Source organism: Fusarium tjaetaba (assembly GCF_013396195.1).
Source record: "Fusarium tjaetaba strain NRRL 66243 chromosome Unknown NRRL66243_c0000352, whole genome shotgun sequence".
In the NCBI taxonomy this organism is placed as follows: Eukaryota; Fungi; Ascomycota; class Sordariomycetes; order Hypocreales; family Nectriaceae; genus Fusarium; species Fusarium tjaetaba.
In genome coordinates this window covers 1-20,380 of record NW_023501548.1, presented here as the reverse complement: position 1 = coordinate 20,380, position 20,380 = coordinate 1, and the positions used below count along the sequence as shown (strand labels likewise).

At 49.7% G+C, this 20,380-nt stretch overlaps 7 protein-coding genes across 7 annotated transcripts; 4 read left to right on the top strand and 3 right to left on the bottom strand.

Moving 5' to 3' along the window:
- Positions 1 to 595: 595 nt before the first annotated feature.
- On the top strand, positions 596 to 3,417 carry FTJAE_12668 (RNA polymerase II assembly factor RTP1; the record flags this gene model as incomplete). Its single annotated transcript, XM_037345737.1, has 3 exons — positions 596 to 738; positions 800 to 1,215; positions 1,265 to 3,417. The coding sequence occupies 3 exons, from the start codon at positions 596 to 598 to the stop codon at positions 3,415 to 3,417; spliced, it is 2,712 nt and encodes a 903-aa protein (XP_037200299.1).
- Positions 3,418 to 6,812: 3,395 nt separating this feature from the next.
- On the top strand, positions 6,813 to 7,886 carry FTJAE_12667 (lustrin A; the record flags this gene model as incomplete). The annotated part of the gene is made up of 1 exon (XM_037345736.1): positions 6,813 to 7,886. The coding sequence occupies one exon, from the start codon at positions 6,813 to 6,815 to the stop codon at positions 7,884 to 7,886; it is 1,074 nt and encodes a 357-aa protein (XP_037200298.1).
- Positions 7,887 to 8,535: 649 nt separating this feature from the next.
- Positions 8,536 to 10,390, bottom strand: FTJAE_12666 (cylicin II; the record flags this gene model as incomplete). The annotated part of the gene is made up of 3 exons (XM_037345735.1): positions 8,536 to 8,721; positions 8,773 to 10,320; positions 10,388 to 10,390. The coding sequence occupies 3 exons, from the start codon at positions 10,388 to 10,390 to the stop codon at positions 8,536 to 8,538; spliced, it is 1,737 nt and encodes a 578-aa protein (XP_037200297.1).
- Positions 10,391 to 14,639: 4,249 nt separating this feature from the next.
- Positions 14,640 to 15,788, top strand: FTJAE_12665 (uncharacterized protein; the record flags this gene model as incomplete). Its single annotated transcript, XM_037345734.1, has 1 exon — positions 14,640 to 15,788. One exon carries the CDS (start codon positions 14,640 to 14,642, stop codon positions 15,786 to 15,788), a length of 1,149 nt encoding a protein of 382 aa, XP_037200296.1.
- Positions 15,789 to 17,168: 1,380 nt separating this feature from the next.
- FTJAE_12664 (DASH complex subunit Spc34) lies at positions 17,169 to 17,956 on the top strand (the record flags this gene model as incomplete). Its single annotated transcript, XM_037345733.1, has 2 exons — positions 17,169 to 17,233; positions 17,281 to 17,956. The coding sequence occupies 2 exons, from the start codon at positions 17,169 to 17,171 to the stop codon at positions 17,954 to 17,956; spliced, it is 741 nt and encodes a 246-aa protein (XP_037200295.1).
- A 71-nt stretch (positions 17,957 to 18,027) lies between these two features.
- FTJAE_12663 (dithiol-disulfide isomerase) lies at positions 18,028 to 18,678 on the bottom strand (the record flags this gene model as incomplete). The annotated part of the gene is made up of 1 exon (XM_037345732.1): positions 18,028 to 18,678. One exon carries the CDS (start codon positions 18,676 to 18,678, stop codon positions 18,028 to 18,030), a length of 651 nt encoding a protein of 216 aa, XP_037200294.1.
- A 418-nt stretch (positions 18,679 to 19,096) lies between these two features.
- On the bottom strand, positions 19,097 to 20,176 carry FTJAE_12662 (RING finger domain protein; the record flags this gene model as incomplete). The annotated part of the gene is made up of 1 exon (XM_037345731.1): positions 19,097 to 20,176. One exon carries the CDS (start codon positions 20,174 to 20,176, stop codon positions 19,097 to 19,099), a length of 1,080 nt encoding a protein of 359 aa, XP_037200293.1.
- Between the last annotated feature and the right edge of the window lie 204 nt (positions 20,177 to 20,380).

The following is a 20,380-nucleotide window of genomic DNA, read 5'->3' as shown; positions in this document are numbered from 1 at the left end:
AAGTTCCGAGCCTCGTTCACCCGCCCGCTTGGTACGTCCTCTACAGGACGCGCTACCCACCATAATCCGGCTGCGGCATTCACGAGGTCCTGTTACAGGCTCGAGAGCGGCATATGGGAGGGTAACCAAATGATGCGAGTGCCTACAATAGGATCTCTTGCGAGAAACGAGGACCGGAGGACTGTCGGGGAGGCGTCACGCGTGTTGATAGTAGTGAAGGAGCTCGTCTTGACCGTGTCGAGAGCCTCGGAAAGCTGATCCGTATGAATCATATGTTTTGGCGGGTGTCGCATCTCCAGTACAGAATCCTAGAAACTGAGAAGCGTCATGAAGTGGTTGGTGACTGAGAAAGTCGAGTTCAACACACCGAGATATAGACGCGATGAGATATGTGGGTCTCCACTGCGAACGCGCCTGCACGTGACTGTTCCACTCCAGCCTTTTCACAGTGCATACAGTGTGGAGTGCACATGAAGGCTAGAAGCTCTTGGATCATGATGACAAACACCCTATACCAATTCACTATTTCTTGTTTCCAACATACATACCTCACCTATACAATTTTTTAAAGCTCGTTGTTAGCTCCTAACGCAGCATGGCAAGCTCTTCATCTTCTTCTGCTGCACACCCAAAAATACTTGAGGAGATAGTTGAAGCTGGTAAAAAAGCCTTTGATCCAAAAAATGATGCAGGCACTCAGGCATCGGGCCTCCAAGCATACGACAAACTCATCGAAAGGTGAGCCACAACCTTGTTTCGAGACCATTTATTTAATATCAAGGCACTAACAGACTCCAAGAACACCAGTATGGAAACTCTTGCCTGCTCTAAACACACTCATTAAGCCATCAGTTCTCCCACAATGGCTGAGAGATCCTCTGGTCCAGACGCTCACTCTCCTCCCTTTACGCCCAACTGGCGTCCGTGGAACCATGGAATTTGTCTTCTCAGTACACCCTAGTAATGTTGGTAGAACCCAAGATGCAAAAGCTGGACCACAAAAGCAAGGAGCTAGCATAACGCATGAGGGTGTCGCCGTTGCAACGAAACTCCTCTCCTCAGTTCCGACCAGTATGACAGCGGAAGCGTGGTTCCAGGGCATCTCAGGACAGCTATTTGAGCTCATCGATGGGACTGCTGGTCCTGAACTCGCAAAGACCGCTTCTCAAATCGTGGGGTATGGTGTATTGGGGAATAAACAATATGGTGCACCAGGTGAGTAACAGCAGACAATCCCTATAAGCATGACTAAACTCAGAATTAGGATCTCCCGGTTGGAATGCATTTGTTCAGCCTCTAGTCCAGGATATAAACCCAACGTTACGATCGATGGGCAACCCTTATTCCACTGCCATCAAGCAAGAAAACGACGAAATTGTCGATCTCAGCCGTGATCGTGTTCTCGTCACCTCCCAATCTCTCAAAACCTCGCTACAACGCCTTATGACCCTGGTGATGTCCAACTCCTCACCCGGGCTATGCCGACGTCTTCTCAGGCTTGTATTAGTACAGATCTGGGTTCTCGCCTCGTGGCAAAACCCACCACCTAGTACCGAAGAGAACTTTGTCAAGCCTGCTAGGGCATTGTTACAGGCCTATCTGAGGATATTCGGCAATTCCGACAGTGTTAGACCATTCATTCGAAACCTCCTCTGTAGAGGCGCCACAGAAGGAAGTAAAAAGCCTTGGGAGTATCGACTCAAAGGTAAAGGAGACATTGAGATCACAGAACCTCGTGGACTTGATTCAACCTCAGGCATTGAGCTGAACTGGAACGAGCTCGAAGGTAAAGCAGCTAAACTGGTTGAGTTCATAACCACATCATGCTCCCCTACAGAGGTATCATCCATCTTCTTGAGCCTCCTAAAGCGCTGGATTGAAACAGCAGACAAACCAAGTGATGAGATCAAAATTGGTCTGCGTTCTGAGGATGAGAAGGCAGATTCACCTCTACAAAATCTTTTTGAGGTCACTATTCTACAGAAGTTGATGGACAAGGCTCCAGAAAAGCTCGTGAGCCAGTTTGATCAGCTGCTAGAGTTGGTATGCGAAGTTCTTACTGCAGATACTCAGTCAAGGCTAGCAGATGACCTACTCGCTGTGGTACTAAGCTTACTGAATCTGGTCATCACTGCACCGACATTCCAGAAATCCCACATTAAACCAGAAGAGCTCAAGATTGTAGAGAATTCCCTGCAACGATTGAGCAATGAAGATAGGCCACAGTTGTCAGCTACAGCAAGGAACCTAGCGCTGCTTCTTAAGTATCGAGACGAAATGGAGCAGGATGAAGTCTCTGCCTCAGCGCTCAGCACCCGGCAGATCGAAGATCAGAGGACATATAAATTGGCCATGGAATATGTCACTGGGGGCGATGACAATCCAGCACCCATCGTTTCTGAAGGCTTGAACTTGCTTTCTGGCCTGATTCTTAAAGACAGCCCAATCCTCGATATCCCTGCAGTTGCCGTGCTTCTATCGACCCTACTTGAGAACAACGACGACTACATAAACCTTCGAGTCATCAAAGTTTATACTCAGCTGGCCAACAAACATCCTAAATCGGCAGTTCAAGAGCTTCTAGACCACTACTTAGACCCACAGGAAAAGTCTACGACGGATGTTCGGCTGCGGTTTGGAGAAGCTTTATTGCAAGTGATCCAGCGACTAGGGGAAACCTTTACCAGTGATGTTGCACGTCAAGTTAGCGAGACCTTGCTGTCTATCGCTGGACGTCGTGGATATCGAGCCAAAACCATGGCTAAACAAGCTCGTGATGAGAAGCTCAGAAAGCTGAAGAAGAAAAAGGACGATGAGGATGATGATATGGACTTGGATGAAGAAGAAGTGACGGAAGAAGAGAGGGCTAGGAACGACATTCTGGCTCAAATCCTTCAAGGATGGGAAAGTAAGAGAGGCGCAGAAGACGTTCGAATACGAACTTCTGCCTTGTCAATCTTTGGCGCTGCCATTGAAACGAACATAGGAGGCATTGGGCCAACGCTCGTATCAGGTAGCGTTGACCTTTGTATAAATATCCTGGCAATGGAACGAGAGATGGAGACGGCAATTCTACGAAGAGCTGCCATCCTGAACGTGTTAAGTTTTGTTAGGGCTCTCGACGCTGCCAAGGAGTCTGGCAGGAAGCTTGGCTTTGGTCTGACTGATGAGAGCCGAGAAGATATTGTGAGGACACTGCAATATGTGGCTCAGACGGACAACGATGGACTGGTTCAACAACACGCAAAGGACGTGGTTGAAAGCCTTGAAACCTGGCAAATGGCAAGCATCCTCCCGCCACAAGAGTCAACAAGCAGTCCAGGACTCACCCAGCTGGCGGGCCTCCATGTCAACCCCAGCGGAACTTTGGTGGACGCAGCTGGGAAGCCTCGGCCACGAATTGAGGAGGTGGAATGAAAGACGGGATGAATGGGTGCGTCCAGAAGATCGAGGGGATATCCAGGTCCCACGCTACCCGAGTGCGGTAAATGATTAGCAATCTCGGTGTCTACCTGATCGGAAATCACAACAGGGCGCAGCGCATTTGAGTTGTGGATAGTGACACCATGCAGGATTTGAGGTTCCCTGGCGATGCAGCCAACTGCAGCTGACGGCAGGGCTAGAATTGACATGGCCTAAAGTTACCTGGCGCGAGTGCCTCATGGTTGATGTGACTGTGCCTTGAAGATGAGATGAGATTCGCAGTCAGCATATCCCGACAATCTATTTAGCATGTATCAAGCATAAGTTGGGACTTTGGTCAACAGTAGAACCGCCCGCCAAGGCCAAGTTTGCCTATGGGCATGAGTGATTACCGAGACGAGACGAGATGAGATGAGCGATTGCGCGGCTTGAATGTTTAAAATGAGCCGAATAATAAACATTCTCGCAAAAATCTAGAAAAGGAGTAAAAAAAAGCGTCCCTAGAATTTTAAACCCTTGCTTGGGGTGTTTTTGATATATGAAGACGAGGACGACATTATCGAGATGACAAGCCGTCAACGTGCCATAAACAAGCTGTTGGAACCGCAGTGGTAGACAGAACAAGGAGGGGACTTGGAAGAAGTAATTTACGAGTGGGGAAACAAAGTTGGTAACTTGTTATTCTGCGACAAGACGAGACAGGGACCAAGGGGTTTTGATGAAACGACAGGGATGGCATCGGGGGACGGGTTGGCCGGAGGCGGCTGAGAAGTGAAACATATACGAAGGGACGTGGCTTTTCTGAAGTCTTCTATGAGACATATTCGTTGTAAGATATGTGCAACTTGGGAATCTTGATCTATAGATGATGACTGATATTGGAGATGGAGATTAGAAGACGGAGATGACAATCTGTGGATCTGTACCTGCATATCGATGCAAAATTGCCTCATCCAAGCGAGCAAAACTTAGATGAACGCTGTCAGAGCCTGTTAGAAAGCGTAACAAGAATCCAATTACCAGATTGGGTAACCAACACCGCTCAGTGACCAGTCTGGCTGGCTGATTCTATTCTGGAGGATCGGCAATTGATGCTCACTTCCAGTTATGATCTACCCATGTGCCTCTGTACATACGACTCGACCAATCTTGTCTGCGAATCTACTATTATTAGAGGTTAGTGTAGGAACTGTAGTTCATTGACTGCCGTATGCCGATGAGGCTTAGCTACCAGTCTCAGATCACTCGTCACTATCATAGTCTCTAATCAGAAAAGAACAGAAAAGGTCGGAAGTTGGAATCCGGGATCTGAGTCATTCTAGATCCGAGGAAATGCTTGGCAGGGAAGAAAAGATCTTTTTTGGTGGAAGCCTGCATAAGAGAGTGGACTCTGTCTGACTCTGCCAAATCGCGGTCAAGCATGCAAGGGACTTGTTTCTGTTTTTTCTCTTCTCTATCCATCGACTTCTCAGCTTGCCAGGGACAGTCTCGACATGTGAGAAAAGTGTTTGACTTTTGGGTTCTGGGCTCTTCGTTTCCTTGACGATGGACCTCCTTGGAGGAGCAAGACTGCGCCAGGATGACCTAGATAGGTACAGATTGCTCCAAAGCCTCGGGAATCTCTGGTATCCGGTTATGGCTCGAGTTTTAGTTGTCAAAGTTGCACTAATCCTGCGTGCCAGGTTTGTCGATCCCGTCGGACATTTCTAGTGGCCTAGACAGGTACGCGCGACGGCATATTGCAGGTTCTGGCGTTTACAGCGTACAAGGCTGAAATTACCTCGCTGACGGGCAGTACCAGCGCATACCTAGGGGTATATGTGCACTGCAGCAGTTCCGGCCTCTATGTAAATAAGCAGCCTCACCTGACTTACGCGCTGTTGTCTATGCTGTGCAACATGTGTACAGATAGAGCTCTCCTCGAAACAATCATCACTTGACGATGATTGTGGCCATCTCTCATTCGCTGCCCTAGACCAAAATGTGGCGGGCGCCAGAACAACGAAATCTCGGGATGGCGGTGATTAAGAATCTGGAGGTTTAATTGGCCCGCGTGGCGTCTCAGGTTCTGCACGGTACCTGCATAAAGTGACGTGGTGGCGCTCTTCGATCTCACTAAGAGAGAGAATAAAAGATGAACAACGCAACAGAGTGAAACATAACCTTTTGTGTTATGTATCAGCCAGAGTCAGCATATGTCTCGAGTAATTGTGGTCCAACACCGTAAGAATACCCATGATCATGCTCATATAGCATGAACAATCATCAAAATCGACCAAGGTTCAAGTGAACTGGAATAATATCGCTAAATTACAGGGTGCTCGCTCACCAAAAAGCGCTTCCTTAGCCCCAAACCCCCCTAGTCAGGCACCCCGTGGACCCTGGCCCGAGAAGCCTACCGCGCCCCTGAACCATTCCTCTTGAGGCAAGAGCTAGAACGCCCCACCGACATCTGAACCTCATCCTTCTCCAACGGTTGGTCTTGACTCTTCCATCATCTCCAATCAAATCACATCCATGTTCATCTCAACAACGTCAACGCCGCAGTAACCGACCAACCCGCGCAAGCAAGATGAAAGGAAGGATACGCACGCTCATCACGAAGGGTTACTATGAATAAGCCTCTCTAGCTCAGGTGCATGGTCCTAGCCCTGGCACTGGCTCGTCGCCTAGCTAGTCTGTCGCTACTCCTATCGTTCAGCTATGTACTGTACTGTACGGTAGGCATGCGTAGCATTCGCTCTCGATGATCCTTCGCGATAATCGCATCCCCTCCAGCTGCGGAGACCCGAAGATGGCTCACCAGTCGCTGAAGGGAACGTGCCCGAGTGGGTACATCTCCGTCTCATTCTGATCAGGGCCCAAACTCGAGATGCAGACCCTGGCCCTCTCTTAATCCAAGGGGCCTCCTGGTGGACCACAACACCACCCATGCTCAAAGCATCTTGGCAGTCCGGTGTTTTGTGGTTGCAGTCTACTCCCCTGCAAGAGACATTGAGCTAAAAAGAGGCGTTCCAGCCCAGTTGGTACTACGCCCCCGACTCTGGTTTCTCTTAATATCTAACGCTTCCTGCCTCACCTCAGATCCGGCTTCTCAGTCTTGTCTATCACAACCACCACACTCGTTCAGTCTCTATCGTGACTTTCCATTCATTTCCGGCTTCTGCCATTACGATCCTTCCAGCATTCCAGCAACCAGCGTTTCTCACGTTCCAACTCTATCCTTTCTTTTAGTGAAGCAAAACTGTGTCTTGCTCGCTGCCTGACTGTGGAATTGACTTCTACGGCCATTTGAATCGCATCGCAAACCGTTGTCATAGACAAATCTGAAGCTACCGCAAAATCAAATCACCTAACCACACCACATCCAAACCACCTCAATCTTCAAAATGAAGTCCGTTGTCGCTTCCATCGGCATGCTTGCCGCCGTTGCCAACGCCTACAACTTCCCCCACCACGCCCACTACCGCCGCGACAACGGTACCGACACCCAGACCACTCTGACCGTCAAGACCACTGTCGTCGAGACCATCACCAGCTGCGCTCCTACCGTCACCAACTGCCCTGCTCGTGACCACACTGCCATTGCTCAGCTCCCCGAGTCCGACAAGGTCACCTACGTTGAGACTAACACCGTTATCCTCACTGAGGTTGTTTGCCCCGTCGCTGACGCCAGCTCTATCTACACCTCTGTCCTCCACGATGCTGAGACCGGTGGTGTTACTGGCAAGACCCTCACTGCCCCTTACACCGCTTCCGTCCCCATGACCACCGGCGGTGCTTACCCTCCCCCTAAGGAGGGCGACAAGACCGTCGTTTCCGACTACACCACCGAGCAGGTTGTCACTCTTACCCAGGGTGACGAGACCATCACCACCACCGTCCACAAGACTCTCCAGACCACCATCACCGTCCCTGCTGGCCCTCAGGTCACCGATGACGGCTCCAAGGGCAACGGTACCCCCGAGGATGATACCACCACTACCACCACCAAGACCAAGACTGGGACCGTCACCAAGACCATTGAGCGCGTCGGTGAGACCAAGCCCGCTTCCGGCGGTGACAACGGCTACAGCACCGGCAAGAGTGAGGAGGAGGGCTCCAAGGGTACTGGCAACGGCTCCGGCAACGGATCCAACAACGGTGGCTCTGGCTCTGGCAACGGTAACGGCGAGTGTGTCCCTGAGACCGTCACTGTCACTGCCCCTGCCTCCACCGTCTATGTCACTGTTGTCCCTGAGGCCAGCAAGACTGGTAGCTCTGATGATGCCACCGTCACCGACAAGGCTGTCCATGGTGATGACTCTGAGGATGATGACTCTGAGGACGACGATGACGAGGAGGAGTTCTGCGACACCACCACCACCCTCGAGGCTACTGTCACCGTTGTCCCTTACCCCGTCAACAACACTGCCACCGGTGGCTACGCTAAGCCCACTGGCTTCTCTCGCCGTCTCCGATAAATGTCTTGAGATAACTCCTATGTATATGAAGTCTCATCTGTACATTACTCACCATTTGGTCACTTCTTGGTTAGGCATCTAGTGGAAGGGGGAACATCTTTGTATAGGTCAACTACTCTCCTGGATGTATGACAATTTACTTTTTTTTTTGCTGCTTCTTTCTTCAAAATCAATTCAATGAGAATCATGAACTTTCGTCTTATCTGGTCCACACAACAAATACCCTCTCGGGTTACTTGGTCTTGTTCCCTTTTGACTGTAGCACGGATGGGGTTGGTATATGGAAGCGCTTGTAGATAGATAGACTTGGGTTATGCTTATCTGGAATGTCGGTTCCATAGACCGCTTCCTGTCTCATTGAGTCTTATACACATATACATCTTGGTTCTTATACCACACATGCCTCATGAAGATGTAGTTGTGAAGATTTGAGACAACATAAGCAATAAATTATGAACGCAATGCCCTTCAATGGCTTTTGAAAAAAAAGAATCTCATTTCTGGATATTATCTGTACCTGCACTCTGACGCTCAGCTAAGGCCATGCGTATATGCGAACTCATCCAAACAGTAATCTTAACGCCTTGCTCATCCATTCATGCATAGCCCAAGTAGCTTATTTCATCATCTCATATCTTACACAGAGCACTTATCCAAGGACAACCTGCTCATAGGTTCCTTCATCTAGGTACCTCTGTAGCACATCCTGTAAAGCAGCTTTTGTCCGACTCAGTTGTGGTGTGAGCCCATCAGCTTGCTGAAGGTTACCACGGATGCTTTCGACGTGGTCTGCTAGTTGCAGGGCTATAGGCTCAAGAGGTGTATTGATAATGTCCTGTTTTTGTGAGCTCTTCGGTCGTAAGCTAATGTCATGGAACAAACTTACCTTGAGGCTTCCCTCATCTTTGGTGTCAGTAAGAAAAGTTGTGTCATGATCCTTGCTGGCTGGTCTTGATGTCGGTGCCAAAACATGAGCTTTTCGGAACAATTCCTTCCGCTCTCTCGTCTGCGCCCTCGCATTTGCCTCTAATTTTCTCAGCTCTTCATAGTCCCTCTCAAGCTCTCTTTCCATCCTCTCCTTCTCCATCTTCAACAGCTCAACGGCATGCATCCCGGGCACAAGCTGTCTCTCCAACGCCGCTTTCCCATCGAGCACCGCCTCAAAATCAAGCTCCAGCGCACGACCCCCATCAGCATCTAGGCGCCGTTTTGTAGTCTTTGATGATGGATTCCCAGGGGGGAAGGGCAGGCCACGGGCGAGTTTACGTTCCATGCGGCGGTAGACGAGATGCAATGCTGCAGAGGCGTGGGTGCGTCGGTTGTTCGTTGGGGCCATGCGTTGCAGGATAGGTTGCTGGGCGAGTTTGAGGATGGATTTAGTAGTGGGAAGTGATGCTCCCGATAGACCGGTCCAGTCTGCAGCGACTTTGGAGGAGCGGATTGTGCGTTTGAAGGGAGCAATGTGGATGTATGGCTTTGGCGGAGAGGCGAGAGATTCGTCTGAGTCGGATGGTGCATCCTGTTTCTCTTTGCCGCGACTTTTCTTCTTGTTCGTCTCTTGTGGCTCTTCTTGTGGTTCATCCGCGTTCTCAGTTGATGGTCTTCCCCCTTTTGGGCGGCCACGCTTCTTGGGAGCTTCTTCGGGTTGTTGATCTTCTGCGTTCTCCTGTGCTACACGGTCCTTCTTCTTTTTAGACCTTTCAGCCTTGCTGCCCTTGTTGTTGGCATCTTCGCCGAGATCACGCAAGGAAATTCGTGGACTTCGTCGTCGTTGCTCCTCTTCTTCACGCTCAGGTTCGGGCTCGGGCTCTTTCGCTCCGCGACGCTGTCTCTTTCGGGTTGCTGGTGCTGGTTCTAGTTCTGCCTCTTGTTCATCTGGCTCTGGCTCAGGTTGTTGAGCTGCTTTGCGACCCTTTTTTCGTGGTCTGGGCTCCTCCTCTAGCTGCTCTTCCGGCTCTTCAATCTGTGTCTCCTTCGACTTCTTCTTTCGTTTTTGCTTTCCAGCATCTCCTGTTCCCTGTTCAGGCTCCTCATTCTGACCCTGCTCGAGAGATGGGCGTCCGCGCTTCCTCTTTGGTTGGGCTGTCTCCTCTACCGTTTCTGGCTCAGCTTCTTGTTCATCCTGATTCTTCTCTAGCGAAGGGCGACCGCGTTTTCGTTTTGGTTGCGCTGCATTTTCTGTCGACTTCTGCGCATTCCTATCTTCCAGTGAGGGTCGACCACGCTTCTTTTTGGGTTTCTCCGCCTGCGCTACTTCTTCCTCGGGCGCATCTTCCTGCGCTGTTTTCTTCGGTCGTCCTCGTTGTTTCGGACGTGCAGCTTCTTCGACATCGGCTTCGTACTCGTCTGGTAGATCTTGCGACGCGCTGGGGGCTTGTTTGGACGCGTTTGCAGGCCTACCGCGCTTGCGCACTTGCGGTTCTGGATCTGGAGCCTATCAAAAAGAGCGCATGTTAGTCGCGACGGTCGTGCGATTGAACATCTGTTGGTCAATTACTTACCATGGTTTTGGTTGTGTAAGGAAATGATTTGTTTTGTTGATTTAATTACGGGCCAATGAACTCATGATTTGAGTTTCAGCGGCTCCGGTCGCTGAGACGGGGGAAGCGGGGCAGCCCGTTTGTCCCCGCTCAGATCCGGGATAGAATGGAACGGTTGATGGATGTCATTCATTCTACGCCTCAATCATGATCCAAATTTAGAGTTACACTACAATGATAACGTGGGCTTTAGACAGTTTCAGTCTTTATAAGATTATTACTGTGTGTGACATTCTGTCTGTTGAACGCATGCCACTCACGCTATATCATCAGACTAAGACAGTCGGATCACCACTCGCAGCACAAGCCACACAAATGAGACGATGCTCATCTTGACTAGACTCATCGACTTCAGCTAGAAATGCCAAAACGATAAGCGAAAGTTTAGCCCGTTTGTGCGATGCAGCTCCCCCAATGCTACACGATGATGCCTTCAGACGTGTGCCCTCGCGATAGGCACGCGCGACAAAAACCCGTTCTCGTCAGACTCTGCAGGACAGACGACTCGATTCCTCGCAGGAGCGGAATACGCAAATGTGTGATGACGATGATGGGCCGTTGAACAGCGTCTGCGTCTCGGTACCGAACAATGGGGTATCAGTACCCTCATGATCCTTCAAGTACTGTACTGTCTGTACCTCGATTTTCAAGCTGGTAACGTATCATGTGTTTTCTCTCTTTTGTTGTGCGTTGCTTTGCATCTCACCGAGTGTCTTATTCGTTTGATGTTTGACAACTCATGCATTGCATTACGAGGCCAGACAAGACCTCGTCGAGGCTGAATGAATCAATCAAAATCTGACCGTCTGTACATTACTGCATCTTTTATCGACAGACAAATAATTACCGCGCACAATGAGTGAGGCATGTAGCACAGTCTCCAGAATTTAAGAGTCATACCAACGTGTCAAAAGTCTCAACAGTGGTTCCCATCGACTAACACAAACAATGCCCTTGTCCGATTCCCTGTGGATGGAGACAATGACTGAGAGAGAGAAAACACACAGAGACTGAACCCTACCTCGAGCATTGATGCCCAAATCATGGATGTCGGTGATGCCCCCTCGTATGGATCTGATAAAATGGGTTGGTCCACGACGGCGCTTAGAAGAAGTTGTGTTTGGTTTTGGGCACTGAGTGATTATTTTGCTTTTCACTCCGAGGTCTTGAAATCTGTGGGATCCATTGAATCGTGCAAGGGTTCTTTTTTAGATGTTTCCACTTGATCAAGGGTTTTTCCATTCAACTTCCATTTCAAGGTTGTTTTCTGTGTTGGCAGAGACCCGACGCTAGTGCAGGGCTGGTTTAGAATGGGCTCGGTGAGAGTTGAGTCCCTGTTTTCACATGAATCTTTGAGGACGTGGAATGGACAGAGCGGGCCGTTCCATGTCTGAGGATTCGCATTGTATCACAGTCTATATTGAGAGCCAAGACTGGCCAAGGTTACTTGTTGGCACTGATATAAAGGCAATGCCTAGGAGTAAAATATGGATAACTAACCACGGGCATAGACTCCTCTACTATGCCAACTCTGATATCCATTATACAAGTGTCGGGTCTTTTCTTGTTGATTTCACATTGATCACTTTTACTTATACACCACATCCACTTTGGACCCCCAATCTGGATACCCCTTCAGTCAGCTTCAGTGTAAAAAAGAGGCGACTGCATAAACCTGTATTAAGACAAGACCTGCCTGCGTGACAACGAAACCGTCCGATCAGTCTCGATCTAGACCTGTCAGGCCCTCAATTCACCCGGAGCCTCTTTATCCAGGCCAAGACCAAGTCTGTGGGACCAGAAAAGAGTCTTAGTTGAACCTCTTAGGCCTCATCCACTGAGACATTGACTATCTACGGCCCAACCTCCTCTTTTTTGTGGTTGTTTTACAGACCCGATCCGAACCCGGCCCCGGCCCCGGCAGTCCAAGTTGATCGTCCATCCACTCTCCTCCTCCGCACGAAGACGAAAAAGGCCGCTTCGCTCCTAAAGAGAGCCGAGCAACAGAAACTCTCTGCGCTAGACTAGATTCTTTGAACTAGAAGCACGGCTGAGGCTCAGATGCAAGGACATTCCTTGTTGTTAGGCTTTTCTTATCTATCCACTGGCCTGGCCTGACTGATTGTCTTCTGTCTGTCTGTCTGCCTGTCATCCATCGTCATTTGATCAATGGCATCATCGTTGATCGGCTTCTAACTTTTTGACTTACAGCACTGCTGCTGCAGACTTGATCATCGCTGTACCATCCCGTACCAGGCTGGTACCGTTATGGTAGTTACATACAGTGACCTACATAGCTCATCGTCTTTTCAATCTGTTGTGCATTTCACTTGCTCATCTTTTGTCTCTGCCCATCAACCACCGCCGAGCCTATCAAAGGTCCCATCGTTGCTCTACCTTACAGTAAAGGTACTCCCTCCGTCCACAAGCTCCGGTCGGTGCTCGCCATCTCCGCATCTCACTTGCATTGCATCTGAGGTGCTCTTTTACTTTTTTTTTTCTATCTGGCACTTTCCCCTCCTCTTTCTCACACTTTTTTATTTTTCTTCTTCTCTTTTCCCTCCTCTTCTTCCTTTTTTGTCATCTTCACTTGGATTCTCTCAAGTGAATGGCAAAAGAGATTAATAATCATCATCAACCTTATTAATCTCGACGACGAGATTCTTCCTTCTCCGTACTGCACAGACAGAATTGGGTCTTAGCAGTAGCGATATAACTTACTACGAGGCACTACGTACGATATTACGATAAGCGGACTGACAGAGATATCTCGAAGGAATATCTCTCCAGGTCCCTGTCCCCTTTCTAGGACGACTCTATCGCCTGTCTTTGAAGAAAGACTTATCATGACCCCAAACACCAGTCGCATATCATCCTCTCCGTGTTGGAGGTTTCTCCTCTGGGTCCTGACTCCCTGACTATCGCTACTGTTTATTGCTCACAGCAGACTCATCCATTGATATCTGCCATTGCCTCTCCACTACCAATTGATCGTCACAAATATCGACATCGATCGTATCGACTGGCTTGAGCCCAAAGTTGAATCAAGCCAGGACCTACCTGACTGACTGAACCTGACGGGACACCCCCCGCGACAAGCAAGACCCGGCCTTGACTCGACTCGACTCGACTTGGCTTGTGCGTTTGTCCCACGTCTTGTCATCTTCTCCGCTTCTTCTATTTTGTTTCCTTGGACCTTCTATTTTTACTACCGACTTGCGACTCTCCTGAATTACAAGGTCAGTGCTGGCTTTCTTAAAAGTCAAACAACACCTCGGACGTCCTCAAGGGCCTGAAAGAATAAACCGCCCAACCAATTCCATCGCCAATCACCCACCGCATCATTAAACAAACAGCCTGGACTTGACTGGGCTTATTTGACTGGGGCACCCAATCGACTCCATCTACGTTCCCCTCTTCACTCCCACCCTCGGCCACTTGGGTGCATTGCCTTGCATCGTCTATGCTCTGCTGGCAACTGACTGGACTGGGACTCGACTGGCAGCCCCGCGTAGTATTGGCCTAACCCAGCCCAGTCTCTGTATCCAATTGCATAACTATACCCACGTCAACACCCACGCTCACACCCACGCCCACGTCTTCGTACAGCACGCACTGAGCCCAGCCCAGCCCAGCCAGCACCGCTACCGCTACCGCTATTGCTACCGCTACTACTGCATCTGCATTTGCTTTGCCTTGCAGTAACCAACGGTTGCAATTTTTTTCTTCCTGCCGTTTTTTTGTCTTCCGTCTTTTCTTGTCCTCTTTCCTCTTCGTACCAAGGCAAGGCAACGCATTGTTGTTCACTTGCCTGGTACCTCAACCTCAAACCAGACTAAACCGCCTCACTCAACTACACCTCACTTGATCTCACCTCACCTCAACTCACCTCACCTTACTATTATATCTTTCGTTTTACTTCCGGATCGGCTCGCCTCCATCCGTTTGTTTACCCCACACCGTAGCCAACCAAACTACTCGACTACTCATCCAATACTTGTCGTTGATCGATAAGACCCTTATCGACCCAAGTTACTTTGTCTTTGACGGTCTTACTCAAGTCCAAGACTCGAGGCTTATTAGACGACTTATCTGTCCGTCCATCAAAGGTTAACACCTGGACGCAATTGGGATTCCTGTTGTCCCATACCATATATACGTTTCTTGTTAGACCTCAACTCTAAGGTCTACCGATCTATACACCACATCAGCCATGCCGCCAAAAAAGAGCCTTCGGCGGCGGCCCGCGACGCCAAATCTTAACGTCACTCAACTTCGAGCTCAAGTACAAGAAGTCCAGAATCAACCTCTCACCGCCGACCCCAACTCGCCACCAGAAACCCCCACCACATCGCCGCCATTCCTACGCAAGACCAGTCTAAAACCTCGGCGCCAACCTGACTTTCATGATTACTTTCAGTCACTGGACTCGGATCCTAACATCAAGCCAACTGGCGATGGACATCAATTCAGCTATCAGCCTTCAGTTGGCCCTCATCAGCTAAGCCCTCGCTCGTCTTCCTCATCCGGCATGGCCGACGACGCCAGTGATGAGGACAGCAGTAGTGAAGACGAGGATGAAGAAGATTCGGCAAGTCCAAGCATACGAAGCATGGGAAATGCTACTGACCCAGCCGTCTCCTCGCCAATTGACGACTCTGCTATGGAGCTTGGCGACGATGATACCGACAGCTCTAGTGATTCAGACAGTTCAGAATCCGACTCGGGCTCAGAATCCGACAGATCCGGTGCAACAGACGAGGCTGAGACCTCTCACATTACTGTTACTTCAACGGCTACGGCTACAGTTGCTTGTAATTTCACTGTGGAGGATATTGACCCTATGGACAGCGATTGCGACGGACTCGATGTTCTACAGCCTACCGAGATTGAATCCAATCGCAGTCGCTCAAGGTCACGAAGCAGGAAAGCCCACAAGACTATGGTCAAGGATTTTAGGAATCTCACTTGCAGCAACGAAACATCAGATAACGAGCAAAGTCCCGAGGGCGAGGGCGAACTCGACGAGGAAGCGCAATTCTTGAAGCGCCGCGAACAAATCAAGAAATTCCGACGTATGAGTATGGGTAGCAGCTTTGGCAAACGGACACACAGCGAGCTCAGCGACTCGGAGGATGAGGGCGAGGGGCTCGACGCCAACGAGGTCGGCTCCAGCGCACGTCGTATGCGGAGAAAGATGCATCGCACCAGCCTATTATTCCATGATCCGCCCCCTGCGCGGATCGAGGAGCTTGAGGAGCCAGATTCCAGTGAGGATGAACTTGTCGCGCACCAGCATCTCGCAAGGGAACTGCCCTATTGGGCCATCGAAATTATGGAGATGGGCTCAAGCTCCAGCTAGAGCGCTGGACCCTGCAAGCCACGCACCACATCAGCTGCGACAGCCATCATGCTACCCCCGGCCCGCATAGGCATGAACATTAATGACATTACGAGGACGAGAGGGCGACCAGGGGCCCCTCTGACGACGATAACGACTCACCTTTTCGCATCCCACGAGCATGACACCGCCTACACCGACCAGCCCCTGAGTCTACCGGGGTTCGGGCAACGGTGAACCATCGATTGTGTTCGCCTTACCTTAACCCATGATCAGTTATGCAACGGGCAGGTACGGATATTGAAGGTTGAGGAGACCATTTGATCAGAGAAATGAAATTGCATGTTTTGCATAGAATTTGCATCCAGGCCGAATACGAAATTATCACATTGGATTTCATAGGGATACCTTTAGACTGTTACGATATGTCGAATTTGTTTATTGAAGATATAAAGATGGGCATGATATTTGAGCACAGAAGATCATCATATATATGCGGAGGAGACATGGATATAAGTCTGGCAGACAACATGAAAGCGTTTGGCATTTATCATCACGATTGAAGCAATTCTAGAAGAAATGGGACACACCGAGTTTCTTCCTCACCGTTTTATGTAGTGGCAATGAATTGTTGCATAAGTGCTAACGATCGATGGCATTTCACCTCAAACTGCTAAGAGGGCGTCGCTTGATGCCACTAACTCCGGCTTCTTTCCATGGAGCCAGAGCATTAGATCATCAGTCTTGCATATCCTTGCAGTTCTTGGCTTCGACTGTGTAAGTGAAAGGTCTTGTCTTTGTTGATCTACCGAGGGTCCTGATGCTTGAACAGCACTCTGGAAGATCAGGACCTGCAGAGATCTGAACTCTAGTAGAGCTCGGCCGTATAATTTGTCTGGGCATGTATTGTTAAGTCTTTTGGTTTCATGAAGCTACTCTTAATGTTGGTGTTGGTTGCAATCATGAATGCTATCCCCAGATACGTAACTGGTCTGCAAGAATTTCTCCACAACTGATATAGAATAGATGACATGTAGTGAGTATTTGAATGGGTCAACATCTATGGCCGGATAGTTCAGCGGTTCTTGCAACATACTAACGTTAGCTAGGATTGCTAGGTTGATGATCAATACCTGGTACCCAACGTTAGAAGTTGGCGTGTAAGTGATTGCAATGTGGGGGTGGTTATCGATAAGAGCTGCCCGCGTCCCTTGATTGTTTTGAAACTCCACCATCGTCAACACAAGCTACCTACTTATCGTCTATCATCAACTCGCAACTTTGAGGTCATCCCCTCCTCCCGGATAAGTTGGACACACACAGTGCATTTTGTGGTTTCTTCGTATATCCGGAATATAGAACTATTATTAGTACGAGAATTGAACGACGACCACGCCCACCATGTCGCTCATCTCTGCGCACCTCGAACAGATTGGCTATTCCTGCCAGGGAATTGACTCTCTACCGTAAGCAACACGCACTTCCTTCTATGTCAATCGCTAACTTGACTTAGGTTCCCCCCTCCTAAGATCTTCACCAACGCCCTCCTCTCAAACCATGACATCACATCTCTCATCCGTGATACGGAACCGCACGAACGCGCCCTCTTCTCCGTCCCACCACCTCCTCCACCCTCAACAACTCTCAAACCCACAGAGCCAGAGAAGAAAAAGTCCTCGGGTCGACGACAAACTGTCTTTAATGTAGCCTCGGGCGAAGTCACCACAGGACCTCCACCCCGCACTGGCACCCATCCTCGACGACAAACGGCCGTAGCAGCTGTCTTGGGCGGTCAAATGCACGAAGAACTACGGCGCGGAGAATCAGATCGCAAAGGCGATGTCGATGTAAATGTTCTTTTGCGCGGCGCAGAAAAGCTCTGCGGTGTATACGAACTCCCCGGAGCGAGGGAGCGCATCGCTGCGTTGAGAAGTAAACATGCACATGGGAAGAACACAGCGGCATATTACGAAGCGCGCGTCGCGGAACAGGCAGAGCAGTTGGCGAGTCTAGATCACAGAGAGTGGTATGATGAGGAAGAAGAAGAAGAAGAGGAGGGTGAAGTTTGGACGGAGGATGACTTGAGAAGGGAGGAGGAGGAGGCGAAGGAGATGGAGGTTAAGAAGAGGGAGTTGCAGGTGAGACTGAGGCAGATGGAGAAGGATCTTGGTGGTTTGATGAGAATGTGATGATACCCTTATGAGATATGAAAATCTTGAACATAGTATTCGACGGTCTAGAACATGGGGAGATATGTCCCCTAATTCTTAGCAAGCAGGTCTTCTCTCGCCATAACAAGCTTTTCAAGAATATCTCCAACATCCTCCGCTCCATCAGCGGTATACTTATCATTGATGATATACCGTGGTACACCCCTTATGCCTTTCTCTTGCATCTCACGAACCTCATTGTCAACCTCCTCACCCCCATCATCACCATCCAACCACTCCCGCGCTTCGTCCCTCTCAAGGCCCGCCTTAACCGCTGCGGTCACTAAATCCTCTTTGCTAGTGATATCTCCGCCATCTAGAAAATACATCCTCATAATCTCCAGCGCAACCTCCGTCTCCTTGCCCCTAATGCGCCCCAACTTCTCCAGCCGATGCGCATCTCTGGTATTGCCAATCGTAGAGTTGAAGTTGAACTCTACTCCCTCTTGTTTGGCAATACCATTGAGGCGAGCCTTGACTGAGGGTACTTGGTCTTCTCCCCATTTTGAGGCTATCTTCGTGATGAGGGGCTGCGTGGGTGTGTTGGGATCCAGCTGGTAGGCATGCCATTTGGTGGTGATAATGTCGGTTGAAGAGACAGTTTTGAGATAGAGAGCTATGGCGCGGGACAAACGGAGGGCACCGATGAAACACCAGGGGCAAACCGGGTCTGATATGACGGTTATAGAGATCGTAGGCATTATGGCAGCTTTTTTTTGTGATAAATGTAGGGAATCAGTGATGAGATATTGAACTGGATAGGAGAGACATGTCGGAAAGATATAGGAGCAGTTTGAGCTGGGATCGGGTGTAAAATACACCCGAGACGGACGACCTTTGATCAACCCCGATTTATAAGTGCTTGTTCTCGACGCCATCTCTGTCTGAACTTTCAGGAGAAACCAAGCATAGCCCCATCAAAGAGGGCGGAATTCCGCCCACCAAGGAGACCTGCTTCGTAAGCTATGGATGATATCACCGCAAGCTTTTAGTGAACCTCAGATTGTTCCAAACACACTTAGTAGCAATGCAATTCGTTATTCATTCAGTGGAGATTGCTCTCCGGGTATGATATTCTATCTTGACGTATCCAGGCTCCAACACTCTTATCATGCCTGACTAATCGCTATGTGATCTTCCGTATGGTTCGCGTCTATGCACTTCTCGGGCACGCCTCGATCGGCCCCCAGGACGATAAAAGTCTCCCTGTCTTCGTGCCGTGTCCCAATTACGCGCGTCAACGTTCTTAGACTGGCGTTGAGCTTGCCCTGAACTGCCGATCCCTCCAGATTCAGATCTAGGGCTGCTTGGTGCAGATAAGTCGTATTGGACAGCCCTATCCCAGTCCTCAAGCTTTGTATATGGACTTCTAAGCCATGCTCTTAGCTCGTGCAAGAAGAGGCGCGTACTGTCTCGACCCAGAAAATCCGAAATCATCTGCTCGGCTTGGCCAGCGCTGCCCATGATATCCACGGATTTCAAAATGGCAATGATGTATTCGAGGAGAAACTCAGCATTATTTGCTCTCCTTCTGGAAGTTGCGTCTCTCTGTGAATTTCCATCGGGTCCTGGTTCTGTCTGGTCGGCATCGGGGTTCAAGAAGGAAAACACTTGCAGCTCTCGACGAATCCACATTCGTGCGCGAGAGACTAAGTCGCTATCTGAGCAAAAGGCTGCTGGGGTCAGTTCTCGGTATCGAGACACGCGATTCGACCCAACATGTTTAGAGTATCTGTTGTGGCGATACACATCCCTCCGCTTCGCGATCTCATCTGAAGGACTCGAGCTGGCGGTGACGTATCGTGGTCGAGGGAGATATGGACGATGGTGAAAGTGAAGCCCGCGGGGACGAAGATGGGGCGCAAGTCTTGAGTGTCCAATGTGTGGTGTTCCGGGCTTGGGCGCGGGCGCGGGCTCGGGTACGGTGTATGTCTTCGTGACAGGTTCATCGAGGCCGTAGCGAACTTGTGAGATGACAGCTTTGCAGAGCGGGCACTCCGGTGATTTCTCCAGCCAGCTGAGAAGGCAGAGATAATCAAAGTTTCTGTGTTGACAAGGAACAGCCTCACAGGCTTCAGAAATGCTTTCGAGGCAGATGACGCAGCAGTCGGGGGCGTCTTCTTGCCTAGTCGCTACTTGGTCGAGGGTGCTTTGTAAGACTTGACGTTGGAGATCATCTGTCTTTTGGTCTGTTTCCATAGCGAAATGGGGGATTAGAGACGCAATAGGGCTGGCCACCTGGCGTGCAAGTGATAGTGTATCCAGAATACCAAGATAAGAAAGCGAAGATGAGATGGTATCGTTTTGGTGTAGTAATGAAAAGAAGATGATGAACGATGAATTTAGAAATGAACTTGATTCAGGTGGAGGTGGGGGTCCGGAACTACGTACCAAAGTTAGGGG